This window comes from Akebia trifoliata, chromosome 12 (assembly GCF_017979445.1).
Source record: "Akebia trifoliata isolate Shusen 1 chromosome 12, ASM1797944v1, whole genome shotgun sequence".
In the NCBI taxonomy this organism is placed as follows: Eukaryota; Viridiplantae; Streptophyta; class Magnoliopsida; order Ranunculales; family Lardizabalaceae; genus Akebia; species Akebia trifoliata.
This window is the reverse complement of record NC_141386.1, coordinates 29,363,962-29,384,795: the sequence shown is the minus strand read 5'-3', so window position 1 is coordinate 29,384,795 and position 20,834 is coordinate 29,363,962. Positions and strand designations below refer to the sequence as shown.

General features: G+C 34.6%; 2 protein-coding genes across 3 annotated transcripts; one reads left to right on the top strand and one right to left on the bottom strand.

The window, feature by feature from the left end:
* Positions 1 to 2,779: 2,779 nt before the first annotated feature.
* Positions 2,780 to 4,064, bottom strand: LOC147389349 (uncharacterized). The gene is made up of 3 exons (XM_086419125.1): positions 3,374 to 4,064; positions 3,201 to 3,272; positions 2,780 to 3,097 (listed from the first exon to the last, which is right to left on the bottom strand). Exons 1-3 carry the CDS (start codon positions 3,938 to 3,940, stop codon positions 3,086 to 3,088), a joined length of 651 nt encoding a protein of 216 aa, XP_086275251.1. The 5' UTR covers positions 3,941 to 4,064; the 3' UTR covers positions 2,780 to 3,085.
* Positions 4,065 to 7,536: 3,472 nt separating this feature from the next.
* LOC147389348 (KH domain-containing protein At4g18375-like) lies at positions 7,537 to 15,398 on the top strand. 2 transcript variants are annotated; one of them, XM_086418641.1, is made up of 9 exons: positions 7,537 to 7,892; positions 10,462 to 10,563; positions 11,279 to 11,500; positions 12,070 to 12,128; positions 12,224 to 12,315; positions 12,440 to 12,552; positions 13,846 to 13,908; positions 14,821 to 14,888; positions 15,102 to 15,398. In XM_086418641.1, the coding sequence occupies exons 1-8, from the start codon at positions 7,608 to 7,610 to the stop codon at positions 14,875 to 14,877; spliced, it is 993 nt and encodes a 330-aa protein (XP_086274767.1). In that variant the 5' UTR covers positions 7,537 to 7,607; the 3' UTR covers positions 14,878 to 14,888; positions 15,102 to 15,398. The 2 variants fall into 2 exon arrangements, with proteins under 2 accessions (XP_086274767.1, XP_086274768.1); XM_086418642.1 differs by having other exon boundaries at positions 7,538 to 7,892; positions 14,824 to 14,888.
* Positions 15,399 to 20,834: the final 5,436 nt, after the last annotated feature.

The window sequence follows — 20,834 nt, the reverse complement described above, 5'->3', positions numbered from 1 at the left end:
CAAGCCTAAAATCTATGTACACAATACATCATCCCTCTCCCTCTCCGTCTCTCTTACTCTATTACAATAAATACTCCCCACAATAGAAAAGACTGGAAATTAAAACAAAACTAACCATTTTGGATTAGGATAGAAGATACATACAAAACAAAACATCATAATTTACACTAAATCATAATATATTAATGAGTCTAAATCATATGCGGTCTGTAGGCAATTGACATACAAGGGCATAGAACCATAGATCTTTTTCGTCTAGATAGACAAGAAAAAAGATTTGTGATTTTGTGCCCTTGCCACACCAATCGCATACAGACCACATATGATTTACCATGTGCATTCATCATTATTCTATATTAATCTAATGAGTTGTGATTTTCTTAACCCACCTACATCTCCATAAATAAGTGCAATTGTATATCCTAAGGAAAAACATCTAAGGTACTAGTACATGCTACGTCATGGAGCATATGTCAGAGTGGGGCATCAAAAAATCATTATTCTAATCTAATGTCAAGAAAATAATTTTTTATTTATTTTTATAAATAGCAGTTCATTCATAAAATAGAACTAGGCCAGTCAAGATGACCAACCTAACAAGACCTTACAAAAAGACGCTACTCACGAGAAAGACAACAAATCCCATCCCAATTATAAATAAAATCCTTGAAAAAAAACCCCTAAATTCCTTATAGACTTTAAACTAACAAAAAATAAGATCCAAAATAAATATAATCGTATCTGTGCAATCTTTATGTTTCCCCTCAAAGATACGTCTATTGCTCTCAAACCACACTTCTCAATAGATTGTGAATGGTGTAATACTCCATAGCAGCCTCTTTGTGTTATCAAACGAGTACCCAATTGACGACCAACAAGTGAAGAGATCCCTTATTATTTTAGGTAAACAAGTTAATACTCCATACAACTTTAAAAAATAAGCCCAAATTCCATGCGTGAACTTGCAGTGAAGAAGAAAGTGATCCGATGATTCTTCATTATCCATACATAACACACAACAACTCTCACTGCACAAATCACACTGCATAAAAAAATCCACCGTTTGAATCCTTCTTAAAGATGCTATCCATGTGAAAAAAAACAACTTTCCTTGTCACTTTTGGACCCCCAATTGAAACACGAGGTAAGGAAATATCTCCATTATTACACAAGGAGTGATAAAAGAAATGCACTAAAAATCCTTCCATCCGTGCTTGCTATCCACACTCTCTCATCTTCTCTTCCCATACGTAATTCGATACACGAAGCGTCATCAACTAATCTACCAACTTCTTCAAAATCCAAATCATTGAGGCCTCTTTGAAATCCAAAGTCCCATGCCCATTCTTCGCCCATGAATCGTCAAAATGATGCGATTGGTAGCCCTTTTACAAAAGAATTTTCTAAGTACTACTCCTCAAAGGAACAAATAATCTAATAAATTAAATAATTAATCGAGAGACTACTCATATAACAAGAATAACAACTTAGGTGGTGTTTGTATGAGCTATTTTTCAATGCTTATTGCTGAAAAAAAATTCAGCACTTTTTGTTAAAATAGTGCGTTTGTTTACTCCATATTTTCAGTGCTTATTGTTGAAAATAAGTAAAAAAAAATTTAGCACTATTTTTATGCTGAAAAAAGTGTTGAAGCGGTAAGCACTTCGTTTTTTTCAATACGGACAAGTATACCCTTCGTTTTGTGGGCATGGACAAGTATGCTCTTATACTTAAAAGGATATTACCTCTTATATCACATGGATAAGTATATAAACACCCCACAAATTAATAAACCCTCACCATGACCAAATTGTTTTGTCTTACATGGGTTAAAAGTTTTGAAATGAGTTGCTTTTTGGTGAGGATGATCTATACAATGAGGAGATCATTCTCACCAAAAATCAGCCCATCACAAAACTTCTAACCCCATCAAAACAAGTTCAAAAATTACAATCGTCCATTTTTTTTTTTTTTGAAAACTAGTTTTGACATGGTTAGAAGTTTAAGAATAGGCTGATTTTTGGTGAGTATGATTTCTAGACCATATAGATCATCCTCACCAAAAGTTGATTCATTCCAAAAACTTTAACCCATATAAGACAAAAAAAATTAGCTATGGTGTGGGTTGCTCTTATTAATTCGTAGGGTGCTTTTATAATTACACATCCTTCATTTCCATAGAAAATTATTTATCCCAAATTAAGTTCTTTCAATGTTGATTTCAAATTTTGGTGACTTGTATGACATTATTGTTTTTAATTTGAAATTTGTGGGCTTTTATAAATAAAAATTGTTATTTATAAATTGAAATTTCGAGTGTTACTTATTATTTAAAAATGAATTGTATTTTAATTTTGTAAGAAATAATATATTTGATTGTATTTAATAAGAAATAGACATTTGAAACATGCAAACAATTATGTCTATCTTGTGGAACCTTATGCCCTCCGCAATTTGTTGGGGGGTGTGAATTGAAAGGAATAGACGCATTTTTGAGGGGAAGCAGAAAGATCGTCAACAAATAATTATGTCTATCTTAGGTTTTATTTTTTGTTGATCCAAAGTTTTTAAGGAACTTAGGGTTTATTTTTTGAAGACTTTGTGTTTAGGTGAGATGGGATTTGTTGTTTTGCTCGTGAGTAGTTCTATCTTGTAAGGTTTTCCCAGTTTGGTCATCTCGACCGATTTGGTTTTGATTCATGAATATAATGCTATTTATCAACCAAAAAAAAAAAAAACATGCAAACAATATATAATATAATTGTAAGGATAAAAAAGATAATTTATCAATTTCAGCAATGTATAATAAATATGATTCTGCATCTAAACAAATAACTTTTTCAGCACTTAAATTCAGCGCTCATAAGTTTCAGCGCTTAATGTTATTCAGTACTTATTTTTTTCAGTTTAACAAACAGCACCTTACTATCTCTCTGGTTACGAACAAAAATAGATTACAAACTAAAGCAAAAAACAAAAATAAATAAATAGACATCTTAGGTTCACTTCCTTTCTATTTATGGATATTCTTCCGTAATAACTCCCAAGTCTCAACAAGCATTCATAAAAATGAAGATCATTGTGGTTAGGTCTGCTTCTGCAAATAGTGATGATCACATTCAGATTTATAGCTCCATAGATGAAATATATACTTTTAGTTATAAAAAATTAAAATAAAGAAGATCAAAGTTGAATTTTACCTTTGAAGAAGCATAAGGAGATTTGTATAAATTAGTGGTGATCCTAGAAAACGATAAACCAGGATAAAAATTCTGCAAAATTTGAAAAAACAAATATATGGCATGAGATCTTATAAGAATTATGATAAGAAACCCAAAAAGATTGAAACGAACTCAAACAATACTATTCTTACCTCGATTTGTCTTTGTATATTCTTCGGTCTCTTCTTTGGCTCCAGAGGTAGTTTAGATCCAATCATGAAGAAATCATTTTCAATCTCCTCACGTGAAAGTGCGATCGAAAACTTATTTTTCTGCGTCGACTTTGATCTAAGATTCCAAGGCTTCGATTCAGATTCTTTTTCTCCTACTTCTACTTTATGATCTTCGGCGACAACAGAAGATTCTTCTTTCTTGCACATCACATCTCCCAATTTCTTCGTACGGTAACGGAGTATGATCTTTGGCCTAGTTTCTTCAACTATGGTTTCTCCTTTCGACATCGTTAGACTCTTCAATGATTTCTCTGTCACAGAAACGGATGAACAAGGAGGGATCGAGTTTTTCTGATTTTCTGATTCTGTAACGTTCTTCGATAGAGAATCGTGGTTTGGTTCAGCTTTTGAAGTTGAGGAACTTTGATTGAGCGATTTGGATGTTCTATGTACGTAAGAGTCTTCGAGTTTTCGAGTTTTCCCCCTATTTGATGGAAACGATAAATTGTGAAGTTGGTGGCGGGCTTTGAATGGTGCGTCTGCCATGGAAGTTTCAGAGACTACTTCAACCTAATTCACTAAAAAAGAAGAGATATTAATATCTTACTTGCGGGCCTTATTAGAGAAGAACTCTGAATCCATTTTGTGAGATAGCTTAAGAGACTTAATTACTCTCGAACTAGGACTGTTAAAGAATGTTGACAAACTAGAATTAATTTTAAAAAAAATCGTGACAATGTGACTAACCCACGTGGCACACTCAATCGACTCTCCTAAGGTGACCGGTTTGGGAACTGTTCATCGATATGTTCCCCATAAAAATGTGTATCCCGAGAGAATCATATATCTTGAGACATACAAATCTATGATTCCGAACTTGTCACTCAAGAGAGTCGATTGAGTGTGCCAAGTGGGATAGTCGATTATTACGACTCAACAAAAAAAAAAAGTGTGATATGACTCATTAGGTGGCATACTCAATCGACTTCCTGGCGTAGATAAGTTAGAGAGCCGATCCTTACATCTCAAGATACACAATTGCACTTCCCCATATATAAAAAATGTATCCCGATAGAGTTGTGTATCCTGAGACGTATAGATCTACAGTTCTAGAAATTATCCACGTCACGAAATTGATTGAGTATATCACTTGATGAGTCATATTATCAAGACTCAAAAACTTAACTTGCGATGTGCACAAAAGTGATAGAATCATAGATTTTTCCTCGAGATATCTATGATCTGTACGCATTTCACGTCAATTAGTGTAATTAAATATTTTTTTTATAGTTAGTTTAGCACGGTTGAATAAAATAAAATGGTTATTGGCACCCCAATTTTCACTTTTTACATACGTGAATAATTGAAAATAAGTAAAAATTAGGGTGCCAATAGGAGTTTAGGATTTTATATGAGCCTAATCATAATTGAAAGAATGTTATAATGTTGAGTTTATAATTTGAGCCATATTTTTGTAATGAATAATGATTTTCTAACTAGAAAGTCTTCATCGGTCAATACTCTGCTCACTAGCCATGGACACATAATCATAGATATTTTTTCCTTGAGATACATAATTGCACATCCACATAAAAGATTTATTGTTGTGTATCCTAAGGAAAAAGGATGTATGGTTTTGTGTCTATACCACGTCAACTGAGTATTGACCAAGTAAAGACTTTCTAGTTATAAAATCATCATTCTTTTGTAATAGAGTAATGTTGGAGTGATACAAAGGGGGATACATTTGGGTGGCAGGCGCATAATCATGGATGCTTTTTACTCGTATCTCACAAAAAAGCATCGACGGTTATGTGTGCGCCACCATGTCAAATGTGTCCCCCGTGTGTCACCCTAGCATGACTCTTTGTAATATTTGAACACTAATGCTCGAGTGACAGTGGATTTATTGTGATTCTCACATTTCTGATGTGGAGGTGCATACATAATCATAAATGCTTTTTACAAATATCTCGAGGAAACACATTTACGATTATGTACGCACCTCACATCAGAAATGTGAGAATTGCAATAAATCCCATGTCACCCCCAGCATGACGCAATAAATCCCATGTTTAAAGAGTCATGTTGGAGTAACCTCAAGCTGGAACCTCGTATCACACTTCTTGACATGAAAGTGGATAGGAATCATAGATATTTTTACTCGTATCCCAATGAAAGTATATATGGTTCACTTTAAGAAGTGGGATATGAGGATCCAACCTGAGGTCATGTCAGCATTATTCGTGTTTAAATATTTAAATGTAATAACTAATAAGAAAAAGTTGGATCAAACTAGCCTGACTAAATTATTAAGGGTTGCTTACACATTCAAAATAGATTACAAAAAGAATCTGTTTGTACCTTGGAGTCGAACAAGCCTCTAAATTACCGAGGGTCGTTGGGTTCAACTCTCATTTCATGGAAATTCTCATATTAAAAAAAAAAAAAAAAAAAATCGATCGTGGGCCCACATAGATTACCTCATTGACAATCCAACATCATAGTCCTCTCATTTCATGGAAAATCTCATGCTAAAAATATATATATATTTTTGACTTGAATACACTTAGCATTTTGGAAGGGATGACTCGTGTGTCCATGCAGACTAAGTTTAGATATTCATATATATAAAAAAAAAGATGCCCACTAAACTCTCAAATTTAAAATTAAAATTTAATGGTAAAAAATAACTCTTGAAAAAAAAATCCTTCGGATTTTGTACTCTACATCCTTGTTGCATTTAATCATATGATTATGAGTGCCACAAGGTGACGCAGTCATGCATTTGTCATTTTTATAACCTCTAAACTTTTGAGTTCGTCACTTTTAATATCTATGAATTCATTGATTTTAAAAGTGACGACTTCACTTGAAATGCATGTTTTGGGAATTAAAATGAACAATGTATTAAAATCGGAATTTGGACATAAGTTGTGCACGTTTTGAAAAAAATTCTCAAAAAATAAGTTCATTATTGAGAATAAGTAAAAGTTGGAGTGCAAATAGAAACTCTCTCTCTCTAGATATTTATTTGTTAGATTTAAGATTTTATATGGGAATTATTAACAAGTTGTTTGAATGTGTTGTAATGTTGAGGTAATAACTTGATCCAAGCTCTTCTAGTATTTGAATGGTGTGTTTTAATCTTTTATTAAGGGTGATAAATAATTTAAGAAATTGGGATGTAATTAGTAAAAGTCGAGGTGCCAATTGCAGCTCTCTTTTAAAATTTTAAACTCGTTATGTTTGACTTTGGACACAAATGTTGAAATGGATCCAATCAAATAATTATCTTCGGATCCATATAACACTTTATCGGATCTAATAGAATCTGACCCAAAACTGTTCCATCTATATTAAATATCAATCTATTTGCATACACAAAAATGACCAATTGTACTCACTTACTTACGAAACCCACTTTAACTTTAAAATACCTAATTGTACACACCTAATAAATGTACTTTTAACTTAAATTGCTTATTTCACTTAAAGGTATCAAACAATTCTTCTTCTTCTTTGCTTCTAAAAAGACTTCAGTGCAAATTTTAAATTTTGATCTTATTTATTTTTCTTATCCTAACACTTCCAATTGAATCAAAGTCATTTATATGAGAAAGTTCTGTTCGATCTCGAATCTATTTTGTAAAATTTAATAGGAACCACTGAATTAGTTTTGTAATGTTCGATAAGTGCCAAATCTGTTTGATAATATTCGATAGGTATTTACCAAATTTGCTAAAATAAATTATGTTTGAACTTATCGAACAAAATTTGTCAAAAAATCTTCGAGTTCTTTGATTCAAAATCGATGTTTTAAGGTTTTAATAGTGATTTTTTTCATTTTCATAATAATTAAATGCAAAAAAGTAATTTTTTTTTAAGAAATAAGATAAATTGAAAGAAAAAAAAAACTCAAAACCTAATCTTCATTGATTCAACCTCTCACAAAATTTAGAAGGAGATGCATATGAAGAAGAGAAGGAGGATGGAAGAAAGAAGAATAAGCAGTGGGTTTTTTATTCGATAAGTAATGGTGTCTGCAATAAGTAATATTGATTGGGTAAAATGGTAATTTGGTTTTTATACAAAAGTCACTTAAGTGGGTGTAATTGGCGATTTCGGTGTGTGCAAATAGACGGACGCCAACATTAGTGTTAAACCCTGATTTCGTGATCGTGTCTTCTCTGTTTCTTTGACTCTGCTGCAAATGCCAGAAGAAAAAGAAGAGCAGAGAAACTCCTCTACTGTTATAGAAGAAGCAGAGAAGGAGAGAGGTGTGAAACGTCTCCGTAATGGAGATTCTGATCCTGGAGACGATCGAGACCTCGAAGATGTCCAATCTCCAAAGCGGAGGGCTGGATCTCACGATGTTTTGTTCAGGATCGTTGTTCCTTCGAGGCAGATCGGGAGAGTTATTGGCAAAGGAGGGAATCGGATCCAAAAGATCAGAGAAGAAACCAGAGCTACAATAAAGATCGCAGATGCAGTCGCTGTGAGTCGCCAAAATTTAAATTCATTTATGTATTTTGTTTCTGTGATTAGAAGCGTAATTAGGTCATTTTTAGGGTGTTTATTTGATTATTTGAAGTAGAATTTGTGAAATTAGGGGATAGGTTAGGTAAATCAGAGACTAATTTAAGCTTTAAACTAAGAACATTGCTCACTTTTCCCATTGAACAAGAAATACTGAGGAAAGTCTCGATTTTGATCGGAAAACCCTAAGAATTTTGTGAAACCATGAGTTACCAGAGACTAGACATCTCAGTTATCTCGGACAAGTTCCTCGATCTTTGAACCAGAGAGAAGATAAGAGATTAATTAGATAGATGAGATTCCTTTCTCTAATTGGCAAAAGATTGCAGATGCAGTCACATTGAGTCGTCAAATTCTTCCTTCAGTTGTGAATTTTGTTTCTACGATTAGAAGGGAAATTAGGGCATTTTTAGTTAGTTAATTTGATTGTTTGAAGTAGAATACGTGAAATTAGAGAATCAGTTATGTAAATTAGAGACTATTTTAAGCTTTAAACTAAGGACAATGCTCACATGGCCCATTGAACAAAACTTGCTGAGAAAAATCTCGATTTTGATAGGAAACCCCTAAGAATTTTATGAAAACATGTGCTATGAGAGACGACGGGACGCCTCGCTTACATCGGCCAAGACGGTATTTTTTCCCCCCGATCTCTGAACCAGAGAGAAGATATGATTCCTCTCTCTAATTGAATAAACTTTAATTCAAATCTTTGTTAGTCAATCATACCATGTGGCATATGGGACGGAATGTGTATAACTGTATATTTTAATCTTGTGATGAACCAGAGAGAAGGTAAGAGATGAATAAGATAGATGAGATTCCTTTCTCTAATTGAATAAACTCTAATTCAATCTTACTTAGTCAATCATACCATGTGGCATATGGGATGGAATGTGTATATTTTAACCCCGAGATGCACACTAGAATGACACCTTGGGATACATATTTGTCTAGAACATGTATCTGACTTCGAGATACGCACTTTCTATTGGGGTCACATTTGATTTCAAAAGATCACCCTTGGATGCTAATGCGTCTACAATATTATTTCCTTCCTGAAATCCATGACAAGCCACCCAATTGAGACATTTCAGCCTTTGCATGATGCTATTCGTCTAGAAATCAACCATCCAAGGGTAATCACCCACTGTAGTATAGTGCAAAGTTGGGATTCAGGAATAATTCGGCAAGGGAAAATTTCAAAAACAAAAATGGCAAAAGCCAGAAAAATTGGGAAAAATAAAATAAAAATTCACCACACTGTAGCATAGTGTCAAAGTTGGGATTCAGGAATAATTCGGCAAGGGAAAATTTCAAAAACAAAAATGGCAAAAGCCAGAAAAATTGGGAAAAATAAAATAAAAATTCACCACACTGTAGCATAGTGTCAAAGTTGGGATTCAGGAATAATTCGGCAAGGGAAAAATAAAAAATAAAAAAGGAAAAAGTCGGCAAAATTGGGAAAAATAAAATAAAAATGTATATTTCATATTTTAAACAAAATTTCATATCATAAAAATGTATTATTAAACATAATATACAAATATATTTTTCAAGACTTTGGAAGTAAGCTGGGATTATATTGTCGATTGAAAGAATTGTGAATTAATTATGACTTTTTCAAAAACAGGGGAATTTTGTCTCTATCCCTGTAATGTGTTCACCACTAAAGAAGAGCCTGATTCAGTTATAATCTTTGTGCAAGAACCTGGAAGTAGTCGTATGCCTTCAAGTAAAGATTGGAACTCGGTCATAACTCTTGAACTTCTCCCAAAGAAAGAGCGAAATCCCACTAGCATACCTCCTATATGGTTTCTTAAAATTGCACCTTCACCTTCTCACAAGGGTTTCCCAAACATGCTTCATCAGTTTGAGCTTAAGCCATCGTATCATTAAGGGTTCCCAACTAGCTAGTATTTAATGTGATGAGATTTGAATCTATTAATTGGGGTTGGTTAGACATTATAGTACATGCCTTGTAGAATTTCGGCAGTACTTTAGGGCACTGAACTGAATCAATTTCTTGGAGCCAACATGTACCCTTCCAGATCAACAAAGAATGACTGTATACACTACCCTCAAACTGAACTGAAATATGAAGCAGCCATATGTCCCAGTCGATGATCCAGGGAGCAGATCCATGAAGGGTGGCATACTGATTTCTCCCACAATCGGAGCACCAATTGGAAATTGTATGCACCAAGGATAAAGAATCTAATGGAACACTGAATATCCTACTAAAATGGGTCCATAACGACTTTGCTATGAGGAATTCCCAGAAAAGATGTTCCGTTGAAATATCAGAACAACATATTGAGCATCAAGAAATAACTGGAATGTTTTGCTTCTTTTTAACTTCTCCACCTCGAAAGCATAGTTATGCGCCCTGCTCCCTAATTATTATTATCATTATTACTTTGTTTTTATTATTTGTACTACTTTTCCAAACTAATGATATTGATGGAAGGTAAACTTTGTTGCAAAATTTTGTTGTGGAATTTATGATTTTGCTTGATTGATTGCAGCGACACGAGGATCGAGTAATAATTGTAAGTTCTAGAGATGATGATGTCGAAATTTCTGATGCAGAGAATGCACTTCATCATATAGCCGGGGTTATTCTCAAGGTGATGGTTTATTACATTGAACCGGAAATTATAATAAGTTTATGTATTTGTTGAACATGAATTTGGCTTTCATAGAAGTGTCAATTAGTTTCCATCTTAATGTTATTGGAATTTATTATGAGAACCTACATCAAAGATCTTACCCCGTCTAGTGCATGGGATCTTCCATGTGAAAATGTAAGCGTGTTATTTCAATTTAAACTAAAGCTCAAGTTAGATAAATATATCAAGGTTAATGGTAAGGAGATGGTACATCCAATAAGCAGTTGCAAATATTCAGTTTGGCCAAGTTGTGGGCTGTATCCCATCCAAGATGTGTTTTACTGATTGAATGATGATATAGTGGATTCTGTCATGCCATTGGGGGCAGAGTTCCTAAAAGATGGTGGACATCAAACATGTCATATATTTTGTCTTTTATTAGTTCTCAAAAAATCTGAGTTATAATGTTGGAAACTGAATGTTGCGTTCTAAAGCATCACATTTGTTGAGAAAAGTAGATTCTTTGGTGAATTGACTTTTCACCATTTGTATTAACACCTTGTTAGTATTTAGTGGTGACGGTTTCCATGATCGACTATTATTAAATAACTTTGGTGAATCCCATAAAAGAAATTGTGATAGCTTGTTAAGGACCATATAAAGCTGTTTGGGTCTAACTTTCTACTATGAAATCATGCAATGATAAACTGTCTCCTTCCTTCTACCTGAGCAGGAGAATGATGAATGTGTTGAGCCCTCAAAAGTTGGTGTAGGACATGTGGCTACCAACATGATCCGACTTTTAATTGCAGGGTCCCAAGCAGGTTGTCTAATTGGGAAGTCTGGTGAGAATATTGAGAAATTAAGGCATTCATCTGGAGCCACAATCGTGATAATGGAAAAAAATCAGTTGCCTATTTGTGCATCTGCTCATGAATCTGATCGCCTGGTTCAGGTGAGATTGTGTTTCGAATCTGTTATCAAGTAGGGATAACTGTTTGATAGTCCTAGTTTTGTTGTGGTTCAATGTATTTAACTTTCCATACTTTTCCGCTTCTTTTTATTAACCTAGAAACTGAGAAGAAAAGTGGGCCCAACAGTTGTGTGGAGATAGAATTATTGCTGGAAATTTTTACTACTTTCGAGGGACCTTGAGATGGGTCTCTCTGAAATCAATGGGTAGGGCCTGAACTGGAGCAGGTCAAAATAAGATCTGAGGCATTCCAAACATCTTTAAACTGTTTCAGATCTTTTAGATGACATCCATTTAAATATGGGTTGTGTTTGAAACTACAAGTTAAGATCCAACTACAATGTTGACCAAGTTGGAAAACACACACCCAAATGCTGGTTGAGGTTCTCCATCAAACGAATGGTCGAGATGGGAAAATACATCTAAGTATCCCAAGAAAATGTGTCTCTAGAAATTTCTGCATTTGTTGAAAATTTTCTCTTTCGAGAATTTTGGTCCCTTGTTCTTTCTTAGCTTACTTACAACATGATCTTTTTGCATGCTAAACTCAGATATCCGGTGATATCTCTGTTGTACTGAAAGCCTTGGAGGAAATTGGATGTCAACTAAGGTCCAATGCCACAATTCTTCTTTATTGACTAATCGTCCGTCTGCATGCTCCTTGTGTTCTTTCTTTCTCCTAACATTATTTTTCTTATTATGTAGGGAGAACGCACCCCGAAAAGTAACTTCCGTCAGAGCGACATGCAATTTTAATTCAAATTGTTCGAACCAATCATATCTGGCCACAACTTCAGGTTATTCAATGTTATTCAGATTAAATTAGTTCTACCATCTGTTTGCATCATTCTGCAAGTGCTGCACCAGATCATAATCTTTCGTGTAATAACGACATCATCTTTAGGACACCCAATCTTGCAGCTGATTATGTAACCTTGGAGATGACGATTCCAGAGGCATTGGTTGGTGGCTTGATTGGCAAGTCTGGCTCCAACATTTCCAAGATCAGATCTGAGTCTGGAGCAACAATAAAGGTATGTGTTTGTTAGAACGCTGTTACATGATCATTTTTTTATCATGCCCAAGATGCCAAACGCTGTTGTAATCGATCGCTAAACTGAAGTAGAGACCAAAAGCAATAGTTGCTGAGCTAGATGATGGACACAAAACCTGGGTTTCTGGGACCACTATTTACTGGATCGCGGAGAAAAAAATTCTTGCGATCTGCCTGACCTAATGAATGTACAATTTGACAGATAGGCTCAATTCTTGGTTGTCTGGCATGCTTTTTTCCGAGTGTTCAAAAGAATATATCGGGTTAGATGGTGTATTGGGTCAAAATACAAATAATTTCTTTTTGTGGATAAGGTCTCTGATCTCTACCGTCTGTTCCTTTCTCTGCCATAACCCATGGGCATGTATAGCCTCTAGCACCTTCGATCATTGTTTCAATTATTCCTTGTGCTCCTATCAGGGCCTTGCATATCGCCTGCTCTTATTGGTGCTTACCCAATCGCCCTCTAGGGTGTGCCTCTCATGTGACGTGGGTATCTTGGAAGGTATTAGAACATTCAATGCTTCTATGGCATTGGCATACCTCATACGTGGCCAGGGACACCAGGTGTCATGGCACTGTTCATCTACTCATGTGTATGGTAAAAGATTTATTAGTCCGCCAGGATGCGTGGCAAAAGATGCCAGATGTCCTCACGGTATTCCTCCTCATGGTATGCCAGATGTAGCATGAGGCAGGCATTTCAGGTAGGCATACCCAGAAATTCACCACTTACGGATGGTATGGTTAGGATAATTGAAACGGGCCAATACTTTGTCTAGGGACCCTAGGCGTGATACTCATATGGACCACCCTATGGAAATGAGTCAGGGGCTGGTTTTTGTGAGGATTCTCTTCACGATGGAGATCATCTTCACAAAACAAATGTACTTTGACAGCCTTATCTGTTCCCATCTTTACCTTTTTCAACAGTCCATTTTGCAAGACTATGAGCCACAGAACTACCACTCCTAGGACTGTTCAAAAAAAAAAGTTGTTCAAATCCCAAGAGCAATGAAAGCAAGTTATTGATTAGGTTAGTCTATCACCACTTCTAATTGTCTGATCTAGCAAGGATTTCACTGACCACATTATATGCTTCTCCTTTGAAACAAACGTTATATTCCCAATGACAGCACAATGTTAACAACTAGCTCAGTTGCAAAGTCTCTGTTTCTTGTGTCTAACCAACTCAGCTAGATCCCATTTGTTTAACCTCAATATGGAACAAATTTACCCGTGTTATCTATTTCATTTTCTCATGTTTTTTCAGGTTTATGGTGCGAGGGGTGAACAAGACCAGAGGCAAATTCACTTTAGTGGTGGTGCTCAACAGGTAAAGCTCTATTAAGTCGAAACTGGTGATTGTTAAGACTTGGTTTTGGAGTGTATCTTAGATTTGAAATCAATACTGTGAGGGAAAAAATGGGGTTTTTCCTAATGTCAGACACGTGGCACGTTTAGATGTATGAGGAACCCAAGTGTAGATCCCAAGGATAATTGGTGTGTCCCAGGGTCAGACGTGCATTTTTTCCAGCCAGGACATTCATGTGGCGCAATTGATAAAGTAAAAAAAAGAAAATATATTGCAAGTCTTCTTTACAAGGAGAGCGCAATAACAGAGTATTCCAAAGTAAGGAGAGCTCATCTCACAAAGTGATCTTAGAGATTTTGGGGTTACTGTTTCTTTGGTCTAAGATGAGTAAGGACTTTGATGGAGTTTGTTTTCAAGATTTTGTGTTTAATTGGGACGTTTTATGTGATCCTTAGATTCATGTCGACTTTGTTTTTTTTGTATTGCTTTTCTTTCTTGTTGTTTTTTGCTTTGATGTATGGGGGGCTATCTCAGCCTCCTCTCTCCTTTTTCTTCATTAATAGAATTTATACTTATAAAAAAAAAAGTCTTCTTTACAAGGAAATACAATTGGGAGTATGACTCCCAACCCAATTTAGTCAGAGAGTAAGAGTTACATTTGGAAAGTGTACCGATAGCTTGATTTAACAACGCTTGTTTATAAGGAGATGAAGAGGGGGAAAAAAAAACAGAGGTCGTACGGCCGGGGAGGAAGGAAAAGGCCACAATTTGTATGCTAAGAGAATCAGATATGTGTATCTCTGAAGAAATAATGGATTCTTTCTAGAGTGGCACCCACCAAAGACAATGGTTGGCACTGCAGATTGACATATACATTGTTTCTACTATTTTGTTTTGAAGGTCCTCATTTGTGTGTCAAATTTGGTTTAAAAGCAGGTAGCATGGGCAAAGAAGTTGGTGGATGATTACATGTATTCTCAATCACTATAACAGAAAAACAGGTGGTTCTTAACAACCCTTTTTATTTTCCATGCCCTTGTGTTGTAGTTAATTTACATGAACAATAACAACCAAACAGCAGAACTCATTCCCAAAGTTTCACTCTTTCTCTTCTATCATTGATTTTCGATCAGACATTTTCAACCTTTTGAGGAAATGTTATTTGTCTGGTTGTGATTTTGATTTTAATTTTTTTGCGCATTTGTGGTATGTAGATCTAGATTTCAAGAGAAGGTTTACAAATGCATCTTATGGGGCCTTGTTGGCAGAAGACCCATTCCAGGTGATAGCAACATCTTTGATTAAGCCATTTGATGCATGTGGGACTGAATGCTACTAGAAACTCTTTAATGGGATAAAGGTAAAAATATTTAAATTTCTTATGGCTTGTACTTTTGGGATCATATTTTGTGGCACATCACGGTCAATGTTTGGTCAATTCTAGACCATCTGATCACATACTGATTTGTTAAAAGGCCTTGAAACAAGTTATATCTTACCATACATTCACACGCACATGCACACAAGGTTGAAGATACAAGTGTTTTGGAGCGAAATCAAGGGGTTTTGGCTAGAGGATGAAGGCATGAGGATGCTTTAACTGGTTGAAATAATATAATATTTTATTAAATGATTAAAATCATTATTGATAGTTAAAAAAAATTTGTACAAAGATATAGGAGATTATTGTAGTTTAAATACATATACATGTTAACAACAATATTTACAAGTCTCTGAAGGTACCCCATGGTAAAGGTTTGAGGAGAGTTGATCCCATGACCTTTGTTCAAATCCCATTGAACCCATCTTCACCTCCATTAACCACTAATTCCTGCTTGCTTAGAAAAAAAAATGTTTAGAAGTCTCAATTAGAGTATTTTTAGACAAATTCAGTTTTCTATAAATTGTAAAAGCGATGAACATAGTGGATGGTGGAAGTGTTTGTAGTGACCATTGTCGACGTCTTCATCTGTTCATTGATCTTTCTTTCTGGATTCCTATGATCCGCATCCATAGCAAAGGATTTAGTAGTTCCCAAGGACCTTATAAGATCTGTGGACAAATCTGAACAATCAAAATCTTGTTTCACACTCATTCACGATGACTTATTGACAACCAATCAACGAGAGATTGTCTTAGAAGAACTCAGCATTCTATAATGGGAAATGTTCAGCAACAAACATTTTGGCAAAACATTTTTCAAAACATGGGTTAGAGGTTTTGGAATGGGCTGATTTTTGGTGAGGATGATCTCTACGGTGAGCAGATCATCATCATCAAAAATCAGCCCATTCCAAAACTTCTAACCCCATCAAAAATGGTTTACAAAAAATGGACGGTCCACGATTTTTCAAGATGTAAACTGGGTTAGTAGTTTTGGAATGGGCTGGTTTTTGGTGAGGATGATCTCCTCAACTTAGAGAGCATCTTCATCAAAAATCAGCTCATTCCAAAACCTCAAACCCATGTTTTGAAAAATGTTTTGCCAAAATATTTGTTGCTGAACGGGACCCTTCTATAATAATGTAGCACAAGAAAAGTGTACCAAATTTGTTAAATCAATCCTAAGCCTTGTAATAAGATTTATGGGTCACGATGATGGTCATGTGTTTAACACTGTTTTAAGAATGAATTTATGAATGACTGGACAGTAAATTTGCCAAAATTGGTTGAATTTCAATCAGACCCTTATTAATAAAATATATATAATAAAAAAAATTCTAAATTATTTTCATAAAAAAATAGCATTCGATAAAAACCATTTTAGCATTGAATTTCTCATTGATCTGATATCCACAAGAAATACTCTATGATACTCAAACTAGGTAATTTCGTAGCATTTTTTTGATAATCTAAATATAGATTTGATCGAATCCAAAATATAAATCTTAGGGACTTCGATGATATCCTTTCATCATTGGGCGTATTTAGTGTTTGTTTTGGTCTTTTGGGCTTTATTAATTTGTGGATTGGTTGTGTCTTCTGTGTGGTCACGACTTGAACATCAGAGTAAGTCATTGCTTGGATGAAGGATCCCTGATTCCAATTTATCATCTTAGAGCAGAACATGCATAGTTTTCGAAAATTGCGCATTACAGATCCAAAATGGAGTTGATCCAAAGTTGAGCCCTTTTCAAACCTTGGTGTTTTCTACTTAGTTTTCACTTGCTCTGTTTATGGAAATGTATATTGTCCAACAATTTTGAACATAAAATATTCAATACCATTAAAATAGAGAGCTTCTATTGCCAGACCAACTTTTACTAAGAGCACCTCTAGATGTGGGTTGATTCTTTGATGATTTCATATGAATTGGATGATCTGAGCAGAAGTTGGTGTGGCAATAAAATCTCTCTTACAATATTGCTTATTTTTGAAAAAGATAAAAACATCTTTCATTTGCAATGGGCTGAAGTACAGTTTTTTGTGGATAAAATCTAAAATCATGATGAGTTTCCCTACCCTTTTTCTCAATGTACAAATAAAAATACGAAAAAATATTGCAATTCTTTTTTCCATTTTAAAAAAAATATACATTTTCGAAAGGAATATATCTCTAAATAGTTTTTTAAAAAGTAAAATTATGTTGGATATAACCATGTTGGCATCTATTTTGTTGTTTTAAAGTGCCACAATTAAAAGAAACAAAGATTTAAAAAAAAAAAAGAAAAAAAAGAAGCAAGGAAACTTACCATGATTTTCAGGTTTAATGCTGAAGTGACCTTAGTAGGGGACACACGGGGACATCTTGACGTGGTGGCTCGTGCATGTTCTTAGATGCGTTTTCTCTGAGATACGAGTAAAATGCATCTACGGACATGTGCGCGTAACCATGTCTAGGTGTCCTCCACTGAGGTCACTCCAACACGACTGTTTAAGATAACAGCAAGTAATATTTTAGTGGTGGTGAACATTTTTTTATCCAACACCATTGGACTCTATAATTAGCCTTTTATAGTTTGTACTTAATCAAGAAGGATAATCTAGACATTAAAAAGTAAATGATTTATTAAGGCAGATTTTCTAAGAAAAAACTCTTATCTGATCAATGCAATCAGGCTCCCTACCCTAATTAGCACTTCTAGGAATGCCAACTATAACACTTCATCTCTACATGGCACACCTCGAAGTGTTACCTCCACATGGCACATCTAGAAGTGTTAGTAAGGGTGAGTGTTTGAATATGTTAGTCAGGTTAGTCCAACTCAAGTTGTAACTATTAAGTTAAAGAACAAGGTTGGGAGTAGGAGTGGTGGCGGCAATGGGTGTCGTGTTTGTTTGAGGTGATGTGTAATGAAAATTTACGGAACACAAACTTGACTCATTTAATAATTGTGTCTAAAGCTTAAAATTAAACCCAACCCATATATAACTTGACTTCTATTCTTTATTGAAAAAAATAAGTTACATCTAACTTAAATTAACTATCATAAAACATAAATTAAGTTTTATCAACAAAAATTTTAAAAAATTCTTAAATAATTATTGATATATTTAAAATTACACGTTAATAATAAAATAATTAAGTTTATCAAAATAGATTAAGCGGATTGATGCCTCTAATCGGGACCCAACCCATTTAATAATCGTGTTCGCTGGATTGATACTACTAGGATTCAAACCCAATTGAGTTTAATCCAATTGGACTTGACCCAAACTCACTAATATCATGTCGTGTTCACAAGTCATGTAAAGATTGCCACCCCCAAAAGCATGGGACTTGTTTCAATTTTAGGAGAGATAGGTAAATAGTAATTTGGTTTCGAGGTCTTTTTGGTTGAAGACTCAAAAAATAATGTTTTCTCAGCATTATACAATGGCATTAATATAAATAATTTTTAAATTTATGATATTTTAAAAAATTCATTGTTCAATGACAATTAATAATATCCTAACTATTTCATACTAAAAAAACAAAATAGTAAGTGTTTACAAATACATTTATAAAATCCATCGCTAAAGAGGTTGATAACATGTCTCAAGTATGTATGTATCTATGTATGACATGTGGCACATACATACAAAGAGACATGTGGCACATACTGAGTGAAGATTTGCATGGGGAAGCTATGATGGTAAGTTTAGCAAATGGTCCTGATTTTCTAACTAGAAAATCTTCACTCGGTCAATACTCGGCTGATGTGACAAGGACAAGGAATCATAGATCTTTTTTCTTGAGATACACCACTATACGTATTATAGGAATGTGCATTTGTGTATCCTGAATAAAAAGATATATGGTCCAGTGTTCTTGCCACATCAACCAATCTTGATCGAGTAAAGATTTTCTAATTAGAAAATCATCATTCTTAACAAATACCTCAATTCCAGACATGTAGATAGCTAATTGAACAAGCTATGATGGGGGGTTGGTCCCAAGGATGAATCAATGGAAAATGCTGAAGTAACATTGAAATTGACATCATTTCACACATTGCCGGCTTGAATGTGTGTATAGAATCATATATGCTTTTCATAGAGATACGAGGGAGAAGCATCTATGATTTTGTGCACACTAATGTGTGAAACGATGTCAATTTCAATGTTACTTTAAATCAATATATTCTTGCAGGAACCATAGTCAGAATCTCATCCAAAGAGTGTAACACATGGAAAAAAAAAGCATCAGGAATCAGTTCCATTGCTTAATTTAAGTCTTCCCCAATGTACTTTCGGTCATAAAATTCACTAAAAAAAATGGATACCTTGTCATCAAGCTTTCATCCAAACAAGGAATAACTTTTAATTTCTTCTCTAACCTTCTATAAACCAATTATATATTTAAAGCTGATTTTGGTCAATGGGGACCATTAATGCATAACCCATTATTTTGTGTGCTTGGGTAAATGCTTCAAATATCCATTAATTAAAGAAACATGTGATGGGTGAGATGAGTATTAGGTGGCCAATAATGAATCTCGAGGAAAACATTATATGTTTTTGGTATTGTATTATTTATTTATTTAATTGTGTTTTTCTTTTTTACATGAGATATGTAAGCTTATTTGTTGGTTCAAATCCCCAAACTAAATTACTTGACTTGTCGGCAAAACAATTTTCAAACATTACCCATCAGGGGCAAGTTGGGATGCTAAGAAAGTGATTGGATTTGCTCCCTAAGTCATGACTTCGAATCCCTATATACTCCTCCGTAGAAATGTGATTACTTAAACATCGTAACATATGACTGGGTAAGATGATGTGTGCTCCCAAGTAGACTAGTCTCACCTAAGGTGGGGTTACTCTCTTAGCAACCGAAAAAGGAAAAAAAAAAAAAAAAACATTCAAACATCAAAATTAGTAAGCCCAGAAAATTTTCTATTAAGATAAAAATAAGTAGATATGGACATATTTTAAAGTAATGGGAAGCAATAAAATTCCTCCCACCGATCTTAAATTTTTGGATAAGGCTTTGATGATGCGACAATGACTCGTCATTTAATAAATTTATTTGAAAAGTGAAAGAAAACTTTGAGTATGTGGAGAGCACAACCATTTTCTTATCAAGGAAATCTTTACAACCCATTCGTGCAGGGGTGGATTTAAGTGGGGGCAATGGGGCAGTTGCCCCCACAAGAATTTTTAAAAACTAAAGGGCGTATTTGATGATTCGATATATTCTGAAATTGCCCCCACAGCTTGGATATTTTGGCAGCCCCCACCCCCTCATTTTTTGGGTTTCTTAGAATCTTTTCTATTTGGTTAATATTTGAGATACCACCCGTGAATCGAAGATATGCCCATTTTAACTTTATTAACCCCACCCCCGTCGTGCCACCTCCCTTCAATTTGCTTTTTAGTTGATGACATGTCTCCTCAAATTTTTATGGCTATTTGAAATACCAATCATTTTCAAACTGATGACATGCCCCCTCCTCCCCCTCAAATTTTCAATGAATATTTGAGACACCTCTGACATGTCTCTAATTTTCGTGTCTATTTGAGAT